Here is a 21,562-nt window from a genome sequence, read left to right on the forward strand (position 1 = left end):
CTATAAGGGCACAGGCCTACATTATGTTTTAAGCACCTTCTTGCTTTCCACTGTTGAAGATCAATTCAGAGATGGCGATTGCATCTTTCAACACAATCGAGCACCTGTTCATAATGCATAGCCTGTGGCGGAGTGGTTAGACGAAATAACATCACTATAATGGACTGGTCTGCACAGAGTTCTGACCTGAATCCTTTAGAACACCTATGAGATGTTTTCGAACGCCGACCTCGTACCAGGCCTCACCGACCGACAGCGATATCTCCCCTCAGCTAAGAACTCCGTGAAAAATGGGCTGCCAACTCCAAGAAACGTTGCAGCACCTCATTGAACATATTCCTGCGAGAGTGGAAGCTGTCATCAAGGCTATGGGTGGGCCAACACCATACTGGATTCCAGCATTAAGAACTTGAAAAAAATTTTCAGCCAGGTGTCCGGATACTTTTGATCACATAATGTATGTTATATGGAGAAAGGTCACGAAATGCTTTATCTCTATCTTAGGTCTCAGTATCTATAACTCTTCAATACATTGTTCATATTACATAAGATTTGACGATCAGCGGCTGCATGAAATATTATTCCAAATTATTCGCTGAATGAGAGTTTCATAACATCAGCAGCAATGGGTATAGCTGTATCCCCCAGTTGTGACATATGAAAAATTTGTGTCGGACCGTGACACGATTTCCCGCTCATAGCGAGTGGTGTCATTCCCCTTCAGCGGAAAGCTAGTGATTTTACGAAGTTAAGACTCAAATGGTTCAGATGGCTCTAAGTACTATGAGACTTAACATCTGAGGTCATCAGTCCCCTAGAACTTAGAATTACCTAACTAATTTAAGGACGTCACACACATCCATGCCCGAGGCGGGATTCGAATCTGCAACCGTAGCGGTTGCGCGGTTTCCAGACTGAAGCGCCTAGCACCGCTCGGCCACACCGGCCGGCACGAACTTAAGGGAAACGTAAATAAGACTACGATATCTGGAGGATTAGGTTGGGCGGTGTAGCGTGCGTGGATGACCAAACAGGTTAAGGAGGTCGCCCGCTATGAGCGGGAAATATCGTTTCGTGTCCCTGTCAGGCACAAATTTTGAAGCTGATTACATGAAATTCGCATTCAGTGAATAATATGGAATAACTTTATCATCTACTTTAAACCAGTTTCATCCGTGAACAGCACACTGGCGCTGAAACGATGGTTGAGACGTTATTAAATGAAGCGTTAGCGGAAATATACCCGTGTAATAAAATCAGCATCTGATAGTACCTGCACAAGCTGTACATGGTATGGATAGAACAGATTCCCATCTAACACTCTCCAGACTGCGATGTGGTCATCTTTACTTGTGGAAGGTAATCATCTTAAGCTGACACAAGGGTTTAGTCAACTGCACGAATTTCCTAGTCCAGTTGAGGTGTCATCGATATTCTAGGCCTCTCCAAATTGCGAGTAGCAGGCTTAAACAGCCCGTGCTCTCTATAACGACGATCAGTTCCTTCGAACGACTTCTAGTCGGGACACTGTCATTCTGGAAATTTCTCCTTATGCAAACGCTGAGGTCCAGGTCCATTACTACCTGCTAATCCGTATAGCAACGGTCATCCGCAACTCTGCTATTGAGTACACTTCCACTGCACTTCACTGGAAACGAAGTCGGCGATGAAAACTAAACCGTTGATGACACATGCTTGATGCTGGTAGAGCAATGAAGTTAGTCACATGACATTGTTACCATCATTCCTTTGGAACAGCAGACACTGATGGTGAACCTAAGAATTACAGTTTACTGTACATTCTAACCAAAGCTTACTAAGAGGAAGTTCTGAACATTTCATGTAAGAAAACATTTCATTTAATGCTGGTGAACTGGGCGTAGGTACCCTAAAGCAGCTTAATACGCTGTTGAGAGGTAGGGCTTGGCTGGAGGCAATAAAGCAGCGTTCGCATTGAGAACATGCAGAATCTCTTCTTTTTTAGGTAAAAATCAACAACTTATGACATCAGTAAAATAGCCTTTAAGAACAAGTAAGAAATTAAACAACTTGCCGTGTTTTAGCGAGGCAGTGAGATCAGCAACTGACGTCAGCGGAAGAGGTTTTAAAAAGTTAAGGAGTTTGTTAAACATAACAAGTATCTGAAGTCAGTGAAGCTTCGTTTTAATAGACAACACCCTAATATTTACAAAAAATTTCAGTTAACTTTTAAATATAATATCTTAAATGACTGCAGCAGATTTGGTAACGACAGTAGTAACACAAGCAGTGCGTCACGTCATCTGGCGACAGTTCAGAAGAAGGACAAGTTATTTAGATACAATTCAGCTCCCCGACAGAACAGGGTGGGTGGGATGAGCGCGCCTCCCACACGTGTGCTGGAGGATGGAGCAGGTCCCGCCCGTACAACGTGAACTACATCAGACTAAGAAGTAACCTTAGAAAACTAGTACCAATGCATCGCTTCACAAAGGACGGCACATATTTCATTATGTTACCATTTAAGAGGGAATTTACATAAATAAGCAAACATCAACCCAATCATCGATACGATGATAAGCAACAAAGCTCTTAACAGCTAGATAGCACTCAGATTAGAGGAATGAGAAAACCAATAAGGCTTACGTGGCCTCAAAATTAAATGGCAAACAGTTGCTAGCACTACTTGTTCAGCAGGAACACTAATTACACACTATTTTGAAACGGAAAAAAATTCGTGCTCGCTGACTTCTAACATGTTTTTCAGTAAAACACAAGCCATAAGTAACGAATCTCGCGTAAACTCTACTGTTTCAAAAATATAAATAACCGAATCTCAGATATGAAACTTCGTTTACCAGGCTGCCCGTAACAACTGCGGGGCAAAAGTAGATTCTTATTTTACGTGAATTTACCATAGAGAATCTCAGGGCGGGTCAACTAACAACCTCACCAAAATGTTTTACAAATACAGAACCAAAACGATTACAGTGGAAAGGCACTATGATTAAATTAGACTAACCCCACTAAAACGTCTTACAAACGCTTAACTAAAATGATTACAGTGATAGACTCTCTAATTAACTTAGAGTTCACTGTATTTAAAAGAAAGAACAACACACAGTTCAGCCCACATGGTGCACGGTAAGCCAATTGAAATATGACAAATTTAAACAGCCAGTTCTGTTTAATGAACCTCCAATAGCTCTGTAATACGCAACTTACAAATATTTCACCAGCAGTTGCGACTAACTTTTGTACTGAAACAGAGTTGCTACCATTAAGATGAACTTCTGGCCTTTAGCAGCGAGCCCCGTAATCAACAAACACAGCAGACCTTTCAGGAAGTAGACACTTAGTCGCAGCCCTACGAAACAAAGCGCAGAGGCCACAGAAGGATCCTCACTAAAATACTTGAAGAATGTGTAGCGACGTATTACTCAAAATCTCCACACGCTCGGCACAGGCAAATTTTCAGAGTCCCATTGCCAGCACAGCGAACCAAAAGTACCGTCTTCGCGGGATGAAGTCTGTGCTCTGCAAGAGCCGTTTGCTCTCAGTTCCAGACAGCGGAGGTAAGCCTGCCTCTCGTCCAGCACGTGTTCCTTTGAATTCGGCCCGCAAATTCTAACTGTCCTGCTTCGTGCCAGTCGAAGCTCGTCGCGTAGAGAACCGCCAAAAATCGTGCACCGCCAGCGCAATCTAGCGATCGATTGATCGATGCGAGCCTGCGCGGCTCAGCTGGTACGTTCGGTTTCTGTGGGCTTCCCAAGATTTATGTGGTCGTTCAGTGAAGTAGTAAATTAGCTCTACCATCGAAATGAAGCGTTTCCGGACCCATGTCTAGATAACACATTTTGTGCCTGTACGTGTGACAAGTGTTTCCTTGAAGTTTAACCATACCCTTTTATTACACCATGTAGTGTTTCCACTTAAAGTAAACCTATTTCTTGTATTAGCAACGACACACAAAGCACCGTTCGGAAATTTAAAGAAATTCCTTTTACATACCAGACACATTGGATATAAACTATCAAATAGACGTATAACTTAAGGACAAATATTGTTCCTCCTCCAGACTTAACTCTCAACATGAATGTGTGTTTAAGGCTTATGTGTCAAAATATGCGAGTCATTTGATATCTTTATTTGCTGTATTCATTAACTCCGAACCCAGCAGACGGTAACAGGAGAAGACTTGAAACATAAGCCGCAAATTAAGCCGGTATGAAATAGCTGTTGTTACCTTCTTCTAATTTAGTTGGAAGGCAGTGTCGATAATGTCTTACCGCTGTCAAATGATCATGTTGGTGTTTATCAAAGCATTTTCTACCATGATTTATGCTCCTGTTACTTTACAGACTGGGAAAAGAATATTAGGAAGTTCCTTTCCCCACTACTTGCTATATCAGAAAATTGGTATTTTGTACACGTGTAAAGTCTTTTTATGTCTTCCACTATTATTTTTGTTATTATTGCCATTATTGTTATTATTATTACTCTTATTACTGTTAGTGGCAGCAGTAGCACAAGTACTGAAATATTAACTTTGTTAGTTCATAGCAGTATCATTTATTCACAACTTCACTGTAGACACTGATCATTTTTATATTATTTGTAACATGAAAACTGTTAAAGGTGCTATATGTGTGAAACCGTGGCCCGATGTAAGCGAGGATCTGATAGCGCTCATCATATCAGGTTAAAGAAATAAATAAATAAATAGGCAAAAATGAATAATAAAAGCTAATGGGGAGATTCAAACCACTCCTCGTCTTGCTTACTATCATGGCACACCGACAACGCTGTACAAAACCTCTGATGGGCAGAGTACAACACCCTCTATTTGTGCGTATTTCGTTAAACACGGACTGTCGTATCGGTAGAACATCGTTACTGCTGCTATAAACTCTATAACGATTCAACGTAAATCTTTTTACGGAGCACTGTGGTGTTGAGAAAACGTGAGTCTTTACTTAGAAGTAATCGTCACACAGACTCAATGCATATTTCCTAAATACACTCCTGGAAATTGAAATAAGAACACCGTGAATTCATTGTCCCAGGAAGGGGAAACTTTATTGACACATTCCTGGGGTCAGATACATCACATGATAACACTGACAGAACCACAGGCACATAGACACAGGCAACAGAGCATGCACAATGTCGGCACTAGTACAGTGTATATCCACCTTTCGCAGCAATGCAGGCTGCTATTCTCCCATGGAGACGATCGTAGAGATGCTGGACGTAGTCCTGTGGAACGGCTTGCCATGCCATTTCCACCTGGCGCCTCAGTTGGACCTGCGTTCGTGCTGGACGTGCAGACCGCGTGAGACGACGCTTCATCCAGTCCCAAACATGCTCAATGGGGGACAGATCCGGAGATCTAGCTGGCCAGGGTAGTTGACTTACACCTTCTAGAGCACGTTGGGTGGCACGGGATACATGCGGACAACCACTGTCCTGTTGGAACAGCAAGTTCACTTGCCGGTCTAGGAATGGTAGAACGATCGGTTCGATGACGGTTTGGATGTACCGTGCACTATTCAGTGTCCCCTCGACGATCACCAGTGGTGTACGGCCAGTGTAGGAGATCGGTCCCCACACCATGATGCCGGGTGTTGGCCCTGTGTGCCTCGGTCGTATGCAGTCCTGATTGTGGCGCTCACCTGCACGGCGCCAAACACGCATACGACCATCATCGGCACCAAGGCAGAAGCGACTCTCATCGCTGAAGACGACACGTCTCCATTCGTCCCTCCATTCACGCCTGTCGCGACACCACTGGAGGCGGGCTGCACGATGTTGGGGCGTGAGCGGAAGACGGCCTAACGGTGTGCGGGACCGTAGTCCAGCTTCATGGAGACGGTTGCGAATGGTCCTCGCCGATACCCCAGGAGCAACAGTGTCCCTAATTTGCTGGGAAGTGATGGTGCGGTCCCCTACGGCACTGCGTAGGATCCTACGGTCTTGGCGTGCATCCGTGCGTCGCTGCGGTCCGGTCCCAGGTCGACGGGCACGTGCACCTTCCGCCGACCACTGGCGACAACATCGATGTACTGTGGAGACCTCATGCCCCACGTGTTGAGCAATTCGGCGGTACGTCCACCCGGCCTCCCGCATGCCCACTATACGCCCTCGCTCAAAGTCCGTCAACTGCACATACGGTTCACGTCCACGCTGTCGCGGCATGCTACCAGTGTTAAAGACTGCGATGGAGCTCCGTATGCCACGGCAAACTGGCTGACACTGACGGCGGCGGTGCACAAATGCTGCGCAGCTAGCGCCATTCGACGGCCAACACCGCGGTTCCTGGTGTGTCCGCTGTGCCGTGCGTGTGATCATTGCTTGTACAGCCCTCTCGCAGTGTCCGGAGCAAGTATGGTGGGTCTGACACACCGGTGTCAATGTGTTCTTTTTTCCATTTCCAGGAGTGTATTTTAAGGGTTGCAGTGATGACGCCTTAAAGCGAGCTGCGACAGACCTGTTCTCTCTCACCTTTATAGTTTCTCGCAGAAGTGATGTTTCTCCTCTGGTGGTCTTGGTTTCGACGGGACGTTGAACCGTGCCACTTCCCAGTACGTCTCCTTTCCTATTCCACGTAACACCAGCCTGCAGGAAACATCTGTCGTAACTCCTCAAGTATTTTCTTACTCGATGGTTAAAAAGTATTTTTGCCACTTGTATTCTGAAGAAGTGATGTGGTTCTTGACTTGCACTACAAAGCGGGTTCTCGGAATTTCGAAATCACAGCACCGATATCCGTTTGTTACGAATTCTTCCGTCTAGCTTAACAGGCCGTATGCTCTTATTTCGTTTCCAAGAAGATGGTGTGGCTTTGTCGAAGGCTTTCGGAAATCAAGTCGAGAAACTGGATCTCAACATTGGATCCGTCGAGCGAATAGAGCTAACCGAGATTCAAAGATCTGTGATTGAAAAACTAATGGTAATTCATAACGAGGGACTACTCGACCTTTAAAACAGTATTTGCATCTTGCGGCAACGTGGAACACGATTTCGGGGCTAAGACTTTATGGTAAGAGACTGATATCGAGGATGATCCCTAATAGTGTGAACAGGGGTTATGTTGACCACTCGAACACATTTTCATGAAATTGTACGGTTAAATTGGCAAAGTTTAACTGCTGTCATGTGTCGTGACGAGATATTGGGACCTAATCTGCGGTTGTTGCAAGATGCTGTGGGCCCAGACTTGGTACTGCTGGACGATAATGGTCGACCTCATAACGCACGTGTCGTTGATGTTTTCATGGAAACAGAAGGTATTGGAAGCATGGCATGACCTGCTAGCTCTCCCCATTTGAATCCCGTTGTGATCGTCTGGGACGCACAAGGGACATGTGTTTCATCACGTCAGCACCCACCAACCACTCTTAAAGACTTGCTAGTAGCGCTGCAGGAGGAATGCGCGTTATTACGTCAACTTGAGAATGCTGGGATCATTCACATCATGTCCCGTCGTTTGTCAGGCCCGTATTGCTGCCAGAGCTGATCACACCCCATACTGAGCGCATTAACCAGTTGTCGAAATGTGTGTAAATCCGTTAAGTTGAAATAAACGAAGAACAATTTTGTCTGCCGTTATGTATGTTGCACTTGTTTAGGTTGTGTATTCTCTATACTGTTTCTTGTTCACTATCACCTGATTATACTGTTTTGTGGCAAAATAAATGCAACCTTGCAAAATTTCTGTTTGTTGCCTTAATTTCTGACACCAGTGTATATTTATCCCACTTTGACACAAAACAAAGAATGCCACCACGGAAAAGTGTTTGCGGTTGCCTACGGAACCATGATTGTACCCACGCATTCACCTCTTCGTCCGAAGCATATCGACGACCACGAATGTATTCCTTCAGGGCTCCATAAACATGGAAACCCTATGAGGAGAGATCGACATGCGATGGAGGATGTAGGGCCTCCCAGCGAAATTTCGGCAGGGTATTGTAGTTTCCCTGGGAAGCTGAACGCGTTACATAAGAAAAAGATTCCTTAAGACCGGTGAATGATACCAATGTCTGTCGAAACCGGTTGTTTAAGTAAAGAAATATTTATCCCATCTTGGCTTTAGAACATTCTTAGCAAATAAAACATCGTTCCTTCTGTCATCTCAAAACGAGAAACGTCAATCTCATATTTTGATTCCCGCAAACTCACTCACTGAAAGCAATAGGAAACTTCTCGTTGACATAGAATCCTGAAACTCGGCAAAACCAAGGTTTCACGGTACAAGACGACAAATAAATCGTAAAATTATTAATTCGTAATTACATCAGGCGATAAAAACATTTCTTTTGTTATCTGTCATCTGACTTCAAACTTGAAATTAAAACGTTGTCGAATGACTTGGAATACCTGGAACCTACATCTTGAGAGCGTCAATGTCGATAAAAAGCAAAAATCATTAATTTACTCGGGCGTCAGAATGGGTGAACTACGTTTACATAAATAAGTCTGTACGGAAACCAAAGTGCGAGATTCGTAATCGCGCTTGTGCATTTTTTTCCCATTTCTATCGTTTTCATTTGAATGCCCCTTGTGTCCTGTAAGACGACTCGTACAGTGAGTATTGTTTCCCGTGTTCGTGCATTTCCCGAATCTCTAAGCTGAGCTTCCTCCCGTGTCATTTTCTATCACCACCCATTCTTCCGTAATTAATTCGTATTTGCGTTTTGCAATAACGACGTATTGAAGCGATGGTTGGGTCAGATTCACACATGTCATGTCTTGTTATCCAAGCAAAGGGAAAAGGCTGAAACTTCCTGGCAGATTAAAACTGTGTGCCGGACCGAGACTCGAACTCGGGGCCTTTGCCTTTCGCGGGCAAGCGCTCCTACATCTGAGCTACTCAAGCACGACTCACGCCCCGTCCTCACAGTTCCATATCAGAGTGGAAATTTCATTCTGGAACGGGAAAAGGCTACTTCTTCTCATGTCGTATTGTTCCCTCAATTATTTACATATTACCTTGTAATAACATTAAGGAAGTTTGAAAGCGTAACCAGTAATCATCTGCAATGGCACTCTGTCTCATTGTCGTAGCCGACAAGTAATAACGTTAACAACAGACCGTCGAAACTCTCTGTACTGTCTGTCACGACATTTCTTGTGACCCGGTCTACACGTACACCATTAATTAGCAACGTAAGTTGATGACGGTTATACCTTGCCGCGTCAAGATTTTAAGTGTCTTTTATGACCAGGTCAACAACACGCGGCATACTGGTTGTTCTCAGGTAAGCCATTGGACGTACGCTGGAGGACTTACGAACCCAACAACGCGGGCGGCAACGAGGACTGCTTGGCGTGGAACCGGGATGGCGGAGTCAACGACCGCGGCTGCGAGGAGACGCTGCAGTACCTGTGCGAGTGGCGGCTGCGGGCGCCGCCGCCCCCTGGCTACTCGCTGGCGGCCGGCGCGGGCACCTTCCTGCGCCTCAGCGAAGACCGCCGCCCCTACGAGGCCGCCGCCGACGCGTGTGCCGCCGACGGGGCGGCGCTCTTCGTGCCGGACACCAGGGACCGCGTGGAGGCGCTCCTGCGGCACGTGCCCGTCGACAGCGGCGACATGCTGGTCGACGTCAACGACCGCGATGACGAGGGAGTCTTCGTCACCAGCACGGGTGAGACGGCACCGCGAACCTCACGCGATCCGTCACTCTGCGGTTTTCCACTCTTGCTTGAATCGAGTAGACTGGAAGACGTGTCGGATACAATAATATCAAATCAAACACCTTTCATCCGTCTGATTTCCAAACTGTTATTTTATCGGGCTGCCAGTTTCGGCGATATACGCTACTGGCCATTAAAATTGCTACACCAAGAAGAAATGCAGATGATTAACGGGTATTCATTAGTCAAATATATTTTACTAGAACTGACATGTGATTACATTTTCACGGAATTCGGGTGCATATAACCTGAAAAATCAGTACCCAGAGCAACCAACTCTGGCCGTAATAACGGAATTGATACGCCTAGGCATTGAGTCAAACAGAGCTTGGATGGCGTGTACAGATATAGCTGTGCATGCAGCTTCAACACGATACCACAGTTCATCAAGAGTAGTGACTGGGGTATTGTGACGAGCCAGTTGCTCGGCCACCACTGACCAGACGTTTTCAGTTGGTGAGAGATCTTGCCAGGGCAGCAGTCGAACATTTTCTGTATCCAGAAAGGCCCATACAGGATGGCCAACGTGCGGTCGTGCATTATCTTGCTGAAATGTAGGGTTTCGCAGGCATCGAATGAAGGGTAGAGCCATGGGTCGTAACACATCTGAAATGTAACGTCTTCTGTTCAAAGTGCCTTCAATGCGAACAAGAGGTGACCGAGACGTGTAACCAATGGCACCCCATACCATCACGCCGGGTGATACGCCACTAGGGCGATGAGGAATACACAATTCCAATTTGCGTTCACCGCGATGTCGCCAAACACGGATTCGACCATCATGATGCTGTAAACAGAACCTGGATTCATCTGTAAAAATGACGGTATCCCATTCGTGCCCCCAGGTTCGTCATTGAGTACACCATCGCAGGCGCTCCTGTCTGTGATGCTGCGTCGAGGGTAACCGCAGCCATGGTCTGCGAGCTGATAGTCCATGCTGCTGCATACGTCGTAGAGCTGTTCGTGCAGATGGTGGTTGTCTTGCAAACTTCCCCATCTGTTGACTCAGGGATCGAGACGTGGCTGCACGATCCGTTACAGCCATGCGGATAAGATGCCTGTCATCTCGACTGCTAGTTAGACGATGCTGTCTGGATCCAGCACGGCGTTCCGTATTACCCTCCTGAACCCACCGATTCCATATTCTGCTAACAGTCATTGGATATCGACCAACGTGAGCAGCAATGTCGCGATACGATAAACCGCAATCGCGATAAGCTACAATCCGACCTTTATAAAAAAGTCGGAAACGTGTTGGTACACATTTCTCCTCCTTACACGAGGCATCACAACAACGTTTCACCAGGCAACGCCGGTCAACTGCTGTTTGTGTATGAGAAATCTGTGGGAAACTTTCGTCATGTCAGCTCGTTGTAGATGTCGCTACCGGCACCAACCTTTGTGAATGCTCTGAAAAGCGAATCATTTGCGTATCACACCATCTTCTTCCTGTCGATTAAATTTCATGTCTGTAGCTCGTCATCTTCGTTGTGTAGTAATTTTAATGGCCAGTAGTGTATTAAGCCATCTTCAGGCCTCCTGACCGACGTGTAGGAAGATTGCAACCTCGATTCCGGTCGATATATAGCCATCATTCAAAGAGTGGTATCTGTAAATTTCTGCATGATACACCGATTACTTCAAACAGAGATAAACAGATCGCAGTCTTTGAATGCTGGTCCTTACTTTGACCAGAACCTGCACGTTGGTCAAGAGGCCTGAAGATGGCGCAATATAACGCTGAAACTGGTAGCCCAATAAAATAAGAGTCTGGAAATTAGACAGTTGAACGGTGTATGATTTGACGTTAACAGCCGAGTCCCGCAACCTTCTCTGAAAAGAGGGGCATATGGAGACTACCTGATCCAATGCTAGCGTCTGACAGAGCTTTGGAAAACATGCCATCAAATAAGGCAGAGGGGCAGACAACATCCCTTCGGAACTTCTTAAGTCATTGGGCAAAGGGATACCTAAATCACTCCGGTTGGCCTGTAGAACCTATGAGTCTGAAGAAATACCATCAGAGTTTTGTAAAAATATCATACACAGAGTACTCGAGATAAGAAGGGCAGGTAAGTATGAAAACTATCTAAAAGTCGCCTCAGCAGCTCATGCATGAAAGTTGCTAACAAGCGTAGTGTACAGAAGAACGAAAAAGGAAACTGAAGACCTGTTGGATGACGGTCAGTTTGGTTTTATCAAAGTTAAAAGCATCAGAGAGGCATTTCTCACATTGGGGAAGTTCTCACATTGCGCTTGATAGTGAAGCAAAGGCTCGAGAAAAAGACACCCTCACAGGATCTAGAAGAAACGTTCATCAAGTGGTGCAAGGTATTTGAAATTCTAAGAAAATACGAGGAAGGTATAGGGAAAGAAGGGTAATATACAAGGTGTCCACAGTTAAATTTCCAATTTCCAAACGCTCTAGGAAGAAACCACTGCTCAGAATGGGAGCATATTATTGACTCGGGGAAACGTCATGGAACGAAAATAAAAAAATTTCGAAAATTTTACCAATAGATGGCGCTGTAAGAATTGGAATGTGCACCATCAGACGCGTGGCACACGGCTTTTCCTCAGTCTGGATCCGAGAGGATCAACATCACAATCTCCATAAAGTTTCGCGCGCTGCCGGTAAAGCTCTTCCACAAGAACGGTGACTATGCACCAATAGCCCTAGAGAAGTTCCGGTTACTCAAGAATATGAAAAAGGCACTGGTCCGATGCCTACTAAGGGTGTGGAGAGAATGACTAACTTCAGTGTGACAGACGGAGGAAAGCAGTGGCCAAAGCACTGCTCGGGGGATTGAGAGGTAATGTGCTAATATGCAATGCACGACGAATTGCCCGAACGTCGCAAATACCTGCGAAACATCCTGCATTGCTGTTTATGAAAAACACCCTTGTTCATGAGTTGCTTCCTGCCAACCTGCCAGCAAGACAAACGTTCTCTGTGGAATTTCTTGCTCTCATGTGGATCTCTGTGGCGATGGAACATTCTGTGGACAGACGAAGCCCATTTCCCCCTTCAAGAAAATCAATACGCAGTAATGGGAAACGGAAAGTTTGCTCGCACATCAGTCGGTAACGCTTCGTTCTGCAGAGGTGACTGTGTGGTGCGGTTTGACGGTATCGTTTATCGTGGGGCCACATTTTTTGAGGAGATGAATTCTGCTGGTCTTATTACCTGTAGCGTCTCTCGTAAACTTTGACAGTCTTTTGAGCACCAACGTCATTCTAACCCTTCAACAGCTTGTGTGAGTGGGTAGGATCTTTTTTATACAAGATGGTGATCCTTCGCACATTGCACAGCCAGTAGAAATGGCAGCTGCAGAGGCATTTCCAAATGCTAAAATTGTTGTTGTAATCTTCAGTCCGAGGACTGATTTGATGCTGCTCTCCATGCTCCTCTGTCCTGTGCAAGACTCATTTTCGAATAACTACTGCAACCCACATCCTCCTGAATTTGCTCATTGTATTCATCTCCTCGTGTTCCCGTGATTTTTACCCCCACTGCCCTCCACTACTAAACTGGTGATCCTTTAATGTCTCAAAGTGGGTCCTATCAACAGACTCCCTGTAGCAAGGTTGTGCCCTAAATTTCTTTTCTCCCCAGTTCTGTTGATTAGCTCCCCTGTAGTTAATTGATCTATCCATGTAATATTCAGCATTGTTCACTCTTTACACTTTTCAGAAGCTTATAATACCTTCTTGTCTAGTCTATCGTACATGTTTCACTTCCTTACATGGCTCCCTCCATTGAAATTTTCAGTAGACGCCCCAGGGTGAAGAAACAACTAAACGAGTATGGGAAAGATGCAACCCATTTATCAAAAGTCATTTGTTACTTCAAAAAATAACAATCATCTGTTGAAACGGTACCAAAAACAGATAACACCCCAGGGGAGCGCCTCCAAACGCTACGAACAGCTCGGCCGAGAGCAAACAAGCAAACATGTAATTCGTACATAATAATCGTAGAACATATGAGAATGTTCACATCTACACAAGAAACTCAATGTGGGCGTGGCCTCAAGTCCCAACCAAATCTTACGTATAACAGCAAGAATTTTACACTAAAAACTACTAAACGGATTAACCGATTACTGTCAAAATTTGACAAGTTAATTTAATAACCAGGAAATCACACAGTGCTCAGACACATTATCTCAAGTGGCTTGAGAGCTAACACTCAAACTACTACAACAGTAATTATATTTAAAACAATAAATATTAATTTCCTTGAGAGGGGCAAAATCTCACAAGAGTTACGGAACTTAATTATCCAAATGAGCCAAGATTCACTGGACAGCTGGCGTTTACTTGCCACAGCAGTAGGTAGTTTTATAGTTACTACATGAGGCAGGGAAGTTACAACTTCCTACACAAATAAGACTCAATTTCGCCGGCCGCGGTGGCCGAGCGGTTCTAGGCGCTACAGCCTGGAGCCGCGCGACTTCTACAGTCACAGGTTCGAATCCTGCCTCGGGCATGGGTGTGTGTGATGTCCTTAGGTTAGTTAGGTTTAAGTAGTTCTAAGTTCTAGGGGATGATGACCTCAGCAGTTAAGTCCCATAGTGCTCAGAGGCATTTGAACCATTTTGAAGACTCAGTTTCGACCTCAGTAGCCACTAATATACGTGGCGGTCTAGAACATATTGCAGTTAATTTCAAGCGCAACTGACATGTAATGAAAATAAACTTTAAAACACACAAATATAGCACTCAGATAATTTCAAACAGAAGCACCAATGGACGAATGTAACACTTGAGACAGAGACATGGAGAGCCACAGGTAATCTAGCGTAGCGGGAGCCATTTCAACATGGGAGAACATATGTCAATCTAGTAACAAGTATCTTACCCCCAACTGGCAGAACAGACGGCACCAGAAAATGAACAGCATTCCGACACCCATATCAGCAACTATGCGAGGTTAATCCAGGGTAAACGGGCTGCGTCGACACTGGGCCCAAGCATTGCCGGCCAACACATCTTACCGACCACCGGCCGCATAGACAATAGTGCGCCCGTAAGCTCCGTGAGCAGCTCACGTACGTCACATGGGCCTCTTGTCTCTCTCTCGCTCTCTCGTGACTCCGACAGACTGACTTCCGGTGTGGTCAACAAGCTACTCCAAGGAACTACAAACGAAGACTCAACTAACAGGCGACCGAAGCGCTACCTGGCGACTAGACAGAGGCGGATCGCACTAGGAGGCAGTCATGTAAAAAACATAGACCGAGCCAACAAGGCTCATCCAGCCCATGCACATACTTTCAGAAGAAACTTCCTTACGCTTGAATCTATTTTCGATGTTAACAAGTCTTTCGTCTTCTGAAATACTTTTCTTGCAAATCATAGTCTACAATCCATATCCTCTTTACTTCAGCCATTATCAGTTATTTGGCTGCCCAAATATCAAAACTTATCAACTATTTTAAGTGACTCGTTCCATAATCTCATTTAATTCGATTGCATTGCATTATCCTAGTTCTGCTTTTGTTAATGTTCGTCTCATACTCTATTTTCAAGAAACCGTCCATTCCGCTCAACTGCTCTTCGAAGTCCTTTGCTGTCCCTGATAGAATTACAATGTCCTCGGCAAATACGAAATTTCTTATTTCTTCTCTCTGGACTTTAATTCCAAATATTTCTTAGGTTTCCTGTATTGTTTGCCCAGGGTATATATTGAATAACATCGGCGATAGTCTACAAACCTGTCTCACTCCCTACTCAACCACTGCTTTTCTTTCGTGCCCCTCAACACTCATAACTGCTGTCTGGTTTTTGTCCAAGATATAAATAGCTTTTTGCTCACCATGTTTACCCCTGCTACCTCCAGAATTTCAAAGTCAGTACTCCAATTAACATTGTCAACCATGATGTATTAAACTGGTAGTTCGGTATATTCAGTCTGTCAGCACCTGTTTTCTTTGGAATTGGAATTATTATATTGGTCTTGACGTCTCAGGGTATTCCGCTTGTCTCATACGTCTTGCACACCAGGTGGAAGAGTTTTGTCTTGGCTGGCTCTCCCAAGGCTGTCAGTAGTTCTGACGGAATGTTGTCTACCTCCGGGCCTTCTTTCGACATAGGTCTTTCAGTACTCTAATTCTTTTCGCAGTATCACATCTTCCATCCCATTTTCATTTAAGTCGTCTTCTATTTCTATAATACTGCATTCAAGTTCTTCTCCCTTGTGTAGACCTGCTACATACTCCTACCATATTTCAGCTTTCCCTTCTTTGTTTAGGATCTGTATTCCATCTGACATCTTCACATTCATACAGGTGCTTCTTTTTCTCTGAAGCCCATTTAATTTTCCTGTAGGCGGTACTTATTTTTCGCTTGGTGATATACACTTCTGAACCCTTACATCTGACCTCTAGCCATTTCTGCTTAGCTATTTTGCACTTCCTGCCAATCTAATTTTTTAGACTTTTGTATTCCTTTTCGCTTGCTTCATTAACTGCAATTTTATAATCTCTCCTTTCATCAGCTAAGTTCAATATTTCCTGTGTTATCCAAAATTTTCAACTAGGTCAATTTGATCATCTGCTGCCTTCACTGTTTCATCTCTAGAAGCCATCCATTCGTGTTCTACTGCATTCCTTTCCCCTGTTCTTGTCTATCGTTACCTAACGCTGCATTTAGCACTCTCAACAACTTATGGTTGTTTCAGTTTACCGGGGCCCCGCCTCATCAATTTCCTACTTTTTGCCATTTCTTTATTTTTCCTCTAGAATGCTAGAATTATCAGCCTTCATTTCCCTATTGCCCAGCCGTCCAGGTCATTTGATCTCAACCTGTATTACTTCCGGCTGTGGGGTTACCTGAGAGATGTCGAGTTCAGTGCTCCAATCAGGAATGCTACTAAATTCAATTTACGCTTTGCGTAGTGCATTCTGAACGTGGTTCCCAAGACACTTCTGTCTGTTGGGGAACATGCAGATTCTCGATATCAACTTGTGGCAGAAAATCGTGAACAGAATACTGAACTGCTTTCGTCTCAAGACAATTACAAACCGATGTCATTTCGCTTTTTATGCAGTTTTTGGCCCCAGGACAATTAATAGATGATTTATTTTGCTTTTTATACGGTTTTTGACCTGAGGATCATTAAAAAATGTGTGTGTGAAATCTTATGGGGCTTAACTACTAAGGTCATCAGCCCCTAAGCTTACACACTGCTTAACCTAAATTATCCGAAGGACAAACACACACACCCATGCCCGATGGAGGACTCGAACCTCCGCCGGGACCAGCAGCACAGTCCATGACTGCAGCCCTTAGACCGCTGGGCTAATCCCGCGCGGCTGAGGATGATTAAAAATAGGTTTTTCCCACACGGTATGGTACAATCTTGGCGTGATGGATGAGTTTACCTGACGAATGATGCCATAAGTTTCCAGAATGAGATTTTCACTCTGCAGCGGTGTGTGCGCTGATATGAAACTTCCTTGCAGATTAAAACTGTGTGCCCGACCGAGACTCGAACTCGGGACCTTGGCCTTTCGCGGGCAATTGCTCTACCATCTGAGCTACCGAAGCATGACTCACGCCCGATACTCAGAGCTTTACTTCTGCCAGTATCTCGTCTCCTACCTTCCAAACTTTACAGAAGCTCTCCTGCGAAACTTGCAGAACTTCATATCAGCGCACACTCCGCTGCAGAGTGAAAATCTCATTCTGGAAACATCCCCCAGGCTGTGGCTAAGCCATGTCTCCGCTATATCCTTTCTTTCAGGAATTGCACTGATTCAACATTAGCCGAGACAGGCAACATGTCAGATATAATTTACAGTCATTTCAGACCGTGACATCATCCCTGCACCCTCACATGGTGCAATCCATTTTATTTTCCGAGAACTGCACTTCTACTGCGTTCAGTATTTGAATAATGGTAACAAAACCAACTGCTGTATTGGAATTGAAAGTCGTTTAATCCTCTTAACACATGCTACCAGTTTCGACAATCTTCAGGTCCCGACCGCAACCAGCCATCCACAACCGCAATTTCAAAGACCAATTAAATCTTCAAATGCGAACAGTTATCCCTGCCTCGGCATAACACATCGTTCATCACACAAAATAAATCTTGAAACAGAACAATTAATTTAACAATCAGCATCGAAATGACAAGCATACCTTTCCACCTGCCTTTTAAGAAATGGCCGTTCACTCTACTAGCTCGTCACAGCTCCGACAGGTTCCCCAGTTATGATTATCCAAAACACTGACTGAATGACGCATCACAACATCTTTGCTCAGCGACTATGTGTACAAGACACAGAATCTAAGATACGCAACTCTGTCATTATGGAAGTACTGGTGGGAGAAAGGAAGCCAAATATGATTACCATTTTGATAAAGTAAGAAATATAGGAAAACATGCATTCAGGTCCACAAAATACTATTTATTTCACCACTTACATAGGTCTCCTTCGCCTTCAACTCTTTATAAAGTATGGATCTCCTATTCCGGATGGAATTACGAGACCTGTCGGCGCTCTAATAGCCTAGCGTTCCACCACGTACCTGAACATTATTTTCACGTGCGGGTAAGACCCATATATGACAGCCTAAATCGTTTCCTTCGGATTGCAGAGATCTTCAAGCAATTAGGCTTATTTTACGATAGATACAATAGGAAACTAATGGAAGGAGGGTTGGGTTTAACGTTTTGTCGATACTGAGGTCATTAGAGACGAAGTACAATTTCTGATTGTGTCAAGGGAGGGGAGGGAACTCTGCTCTGCATCTTCAAATGAGCCACTCATTTGTCTGGAAAGATTTAGACAAATCACGGAAAACCCAAATCTGGATGACCGGATGCGGAATTCAACCGCCGTCCTCCAAATACTAGGCTAGTGTGCTAACTACTGCTCCATATCGCTCTGAACTAGGAAATTATGCTGGTGATATCTGCTACGTGGCAAATGATTATGTGCGAGCAGTATTTTAGTTCCTCTGAGGATGAGTGAAGACTGTGTCAGTTTGTAAAGACGGAAGAGCTATGTCCCTAAAAAGTATTTTAAAGTTTGTTGAATCGCTGATTTGCTGCAGATCTTACATCTAAATTACGAAGGATATTCGGAAAGTAAGGTCCGATCAGTTGTGAAATGGGCACCACAGTGAAAATCAAAAATGTTATTTGCAACATTTTGCTATATATCCCAACTACTTCGACACATTGTCACCTCTCAGACTTAGATATCGGTCGTAGCATTGTACCAACTTCCCAATGCCGTGATCACAAAAGGTAGCCGTCTGTGCTTCCCGCCAATTCTCTATGCTCATCTGAAGTTCGTTCTCTGTATCAAAGTCAACGGTTCATGTGAGCAGAGGTGAACATCAGAAAAACTCATGTCCGGGCAGTATGGTGGCAGATCACACAAATCCAAACGAAAACGTTGCACGGGTGACTTCATTGCCCCTGCAATGTGCGGACGAGAATTGTCATGAAGAAGGAAATTTATAAGAGTTGCGTTATGTGGGGTTGCATGATATCAGGCGAAACCTCTCAGCGGACATCCATACTTGACGAGAGATAACACCCTGAAGAGCCAAAGAAACTGGTACACCTGCCTAATATCGTTTAGAGCCCCCACGAGCACGCAGTGGGACTCGATTGATGTCTAAAGTAGTGCTGGAGGGAATTGACACAATGAATCCTGCAGGGCTGTCCATAAATACGTAAAAGTACGAGGGGTTGGAGATCTCTTCTGAACAGCACATTTCAAAGCATCCCATATTCGCTCAGTAATGTTTATGTATTGGGAGTTTGGTGGCCAGCTGTTGTGTTTAAACTCATAAGAGTGTTCCTGGAGCCGCTCTGTAGCAATTCTGGACGTGTGGGGTGTCGCATTGTCCTCCTGTCAGTTGGAATGCACAATGGACATGAATGGATGCAGGTGATCAGACAGTGTGATTAAGTACTTGTTACATGTCAGGTTCGTTTCTAGATGTATCAGAGGTACCGTATCACTTCAACTGCACACACCGCACACCGTTACAGAGTCTCCACCAGCATAAACAGTCCCCTGCAGACATGCAGGGTCCATGGATTTAAGAGGTTGTTTCCATACCCGTACACGTCCATCCGCTTGATGCAATATGTAACGAGACTCGTCTGACCAGGCAACATGTTTCCAGTCGTCAAGAATCCAATGTCGGTGTTGACCGGTCCAAGCGAGGTGTATAGGTTTGTGTCGTGTATTCACCAAGGGTACAAGAGTGGACCTTACGCTCCGAAAGCCGATATCGATGACGTTCCCTTGAATGGTTCGCACTCTGACACTTGATGGCCCAGTATTGAAATCTGCAGAAATTTGCTGAAGGATTCAATTTTGTCACGCTGAACGATCCTCTTCAGTCATGGTTGGTCCAGTTCTTGCAGGATCTTTTCCATCGCAGCAATGTCGGAGATTTGATGTTTTATCGGATTCCTGATATTCAAGGAACACTCGAAAAATGGTCGTTTGGGAAAATCCCCACTTCATTCTCTACCTCGGAGATGCTGTGTCTCATCGCTCGTGCTCTGACTATAACATCACGTTCAAACTCACTTAAATCTTGATAATCTATCATTGTAGCAGCAGTAACCGATGTAACAACTGCGCCAGACATTTGTTGTCTTATATAGGCGTTGCCGACCGCAGCGCCGTATTCTGCCTGTTTACATATCTCTCTGTTTGAATACGCATGCCTACACCAGTTTCTTTGGTGCTTCAGTATGTTATGTAAACAGAAGGTGGAGGGATAAAGGAAAGAAATGTGAAGGAACTGTTGATGTCAGCTGCATCGGGACTATATGCGGAATCAGCGGCAACGAATGAAAATGTCTGCTGGACAGGGATTGGAAGCCAGGATCTGCTGCTTGCTTGGCAGCTGTGTTAACCACTGCCCCACCTGGACAATGTGTATGTGGCAACTTTGCGGACTACCTTGGTAGCCCCCCCCCCCCCCCCCCCCAGCGGCCCCCGACTATCAACTAGCGCATCATATTCTCGATCCCCTTCCGTGTTCTCTATGCCCGCTACTTTTGAGGTTCCCTCAGGAGGTCGAACGTATCTGTGCATCACCACAGCAGATGGCGAATTCATTGCCGATCGAGGAGAATCAGTTACGGTGACATGTGCTAAAGAACAGAGACGATACATTCATATAAGAGACATTATTGTTCTAGGCATCTTTACGTGGTCACTGTGTGCTCAAAACTGAGAAGAGCGATGTGACCCGATCGACAGGCATACTCGGGACACTGCCAAACACATCTATGCAGAGCTTCATCGTCTTTTTCCCTGTCGTTTCCATTTCGCCACCTGCTTTCCGAATAGCTCTCTACAAATGTTTCGTAACATTCACACTTTTACGGTCTAGGAAACCATTTCGTAGTCATAGAAGCATAATTGACGAAAGTAAGGTATCAGCGATACAATACGATAAGATGCAGTACAAAACAGCAAAGTACCACTGATTAGTCTTCCTTCCAATAAAATAAATATCACATCTGAGTTGTAGCACTGTTATAAAAAAAGGTAAAATTATGTTTTATTTGTCTTTTCTAAGCTTTTACTCAAGTCCAGTCAAGAGGTCAGTTGCAAATTGATAAGATGACAATCACCTGTACAAAATCAAGATATTTTTGAATAGGATTTGGCAGTACTAGCGACGTAACAACAGTCGAAGCCCTAAGGACACTTGTAGGTAAGACGAACGCTGTACCAGTCAGACTTCAGAGAGAGTGTAAATAGGCTGCGAAAATTACGTTTCGCGCATATGAGCGCTCACGTCATAGATGTTCCCACTCTATGAAATACTAATTTTGTACTTGACCAATAAAGCATGGGAGTCACAGTTAACATGTGTAACACCTGTG

The 21,562-nt window shown here is 44.7% G+C and overlaps 1 protein-coding gene across 1 annotated transcript in view; it reads left to right on the top strand.

The window, feature by feature from the left end:
* The window catches only part of LOC124594062 (macrophage mannose receptor 1-like), a 36,750-nt gene that overhangs the window by 13,610 nt on the left and 1,578 nt on the right, over positions 1-21,562 (top strand). The window contains exon 4 of the mRNA XM_047132412.1: positions 9,243-9,629. Within this exon, the coding sequence (XP_046988368.1) occupies positions 9,243-9,629 (387 nt within the window). The remainder of the gene's footprint in view (positions 1-9,242; positions 9,630-21,562) is intronic.

The sequence above is a fragment of the Schistocerca americana genome, chromosome 2, assembly GCF_021461395.2.
Source record: "Schistocerca americana isolate TAMUIC-IGC-003095 chromosome 2, iqSchAmer2.1, whole genome shotgun sequence".
In the NCBI taxonomy this organism is placed as follows: domain Eukaryota; kingdom Metazoa; phylum Arthropoda; class Insecta; order Orthoptera; family Acrididae; genus Schistocerca; species Schistocerca americana.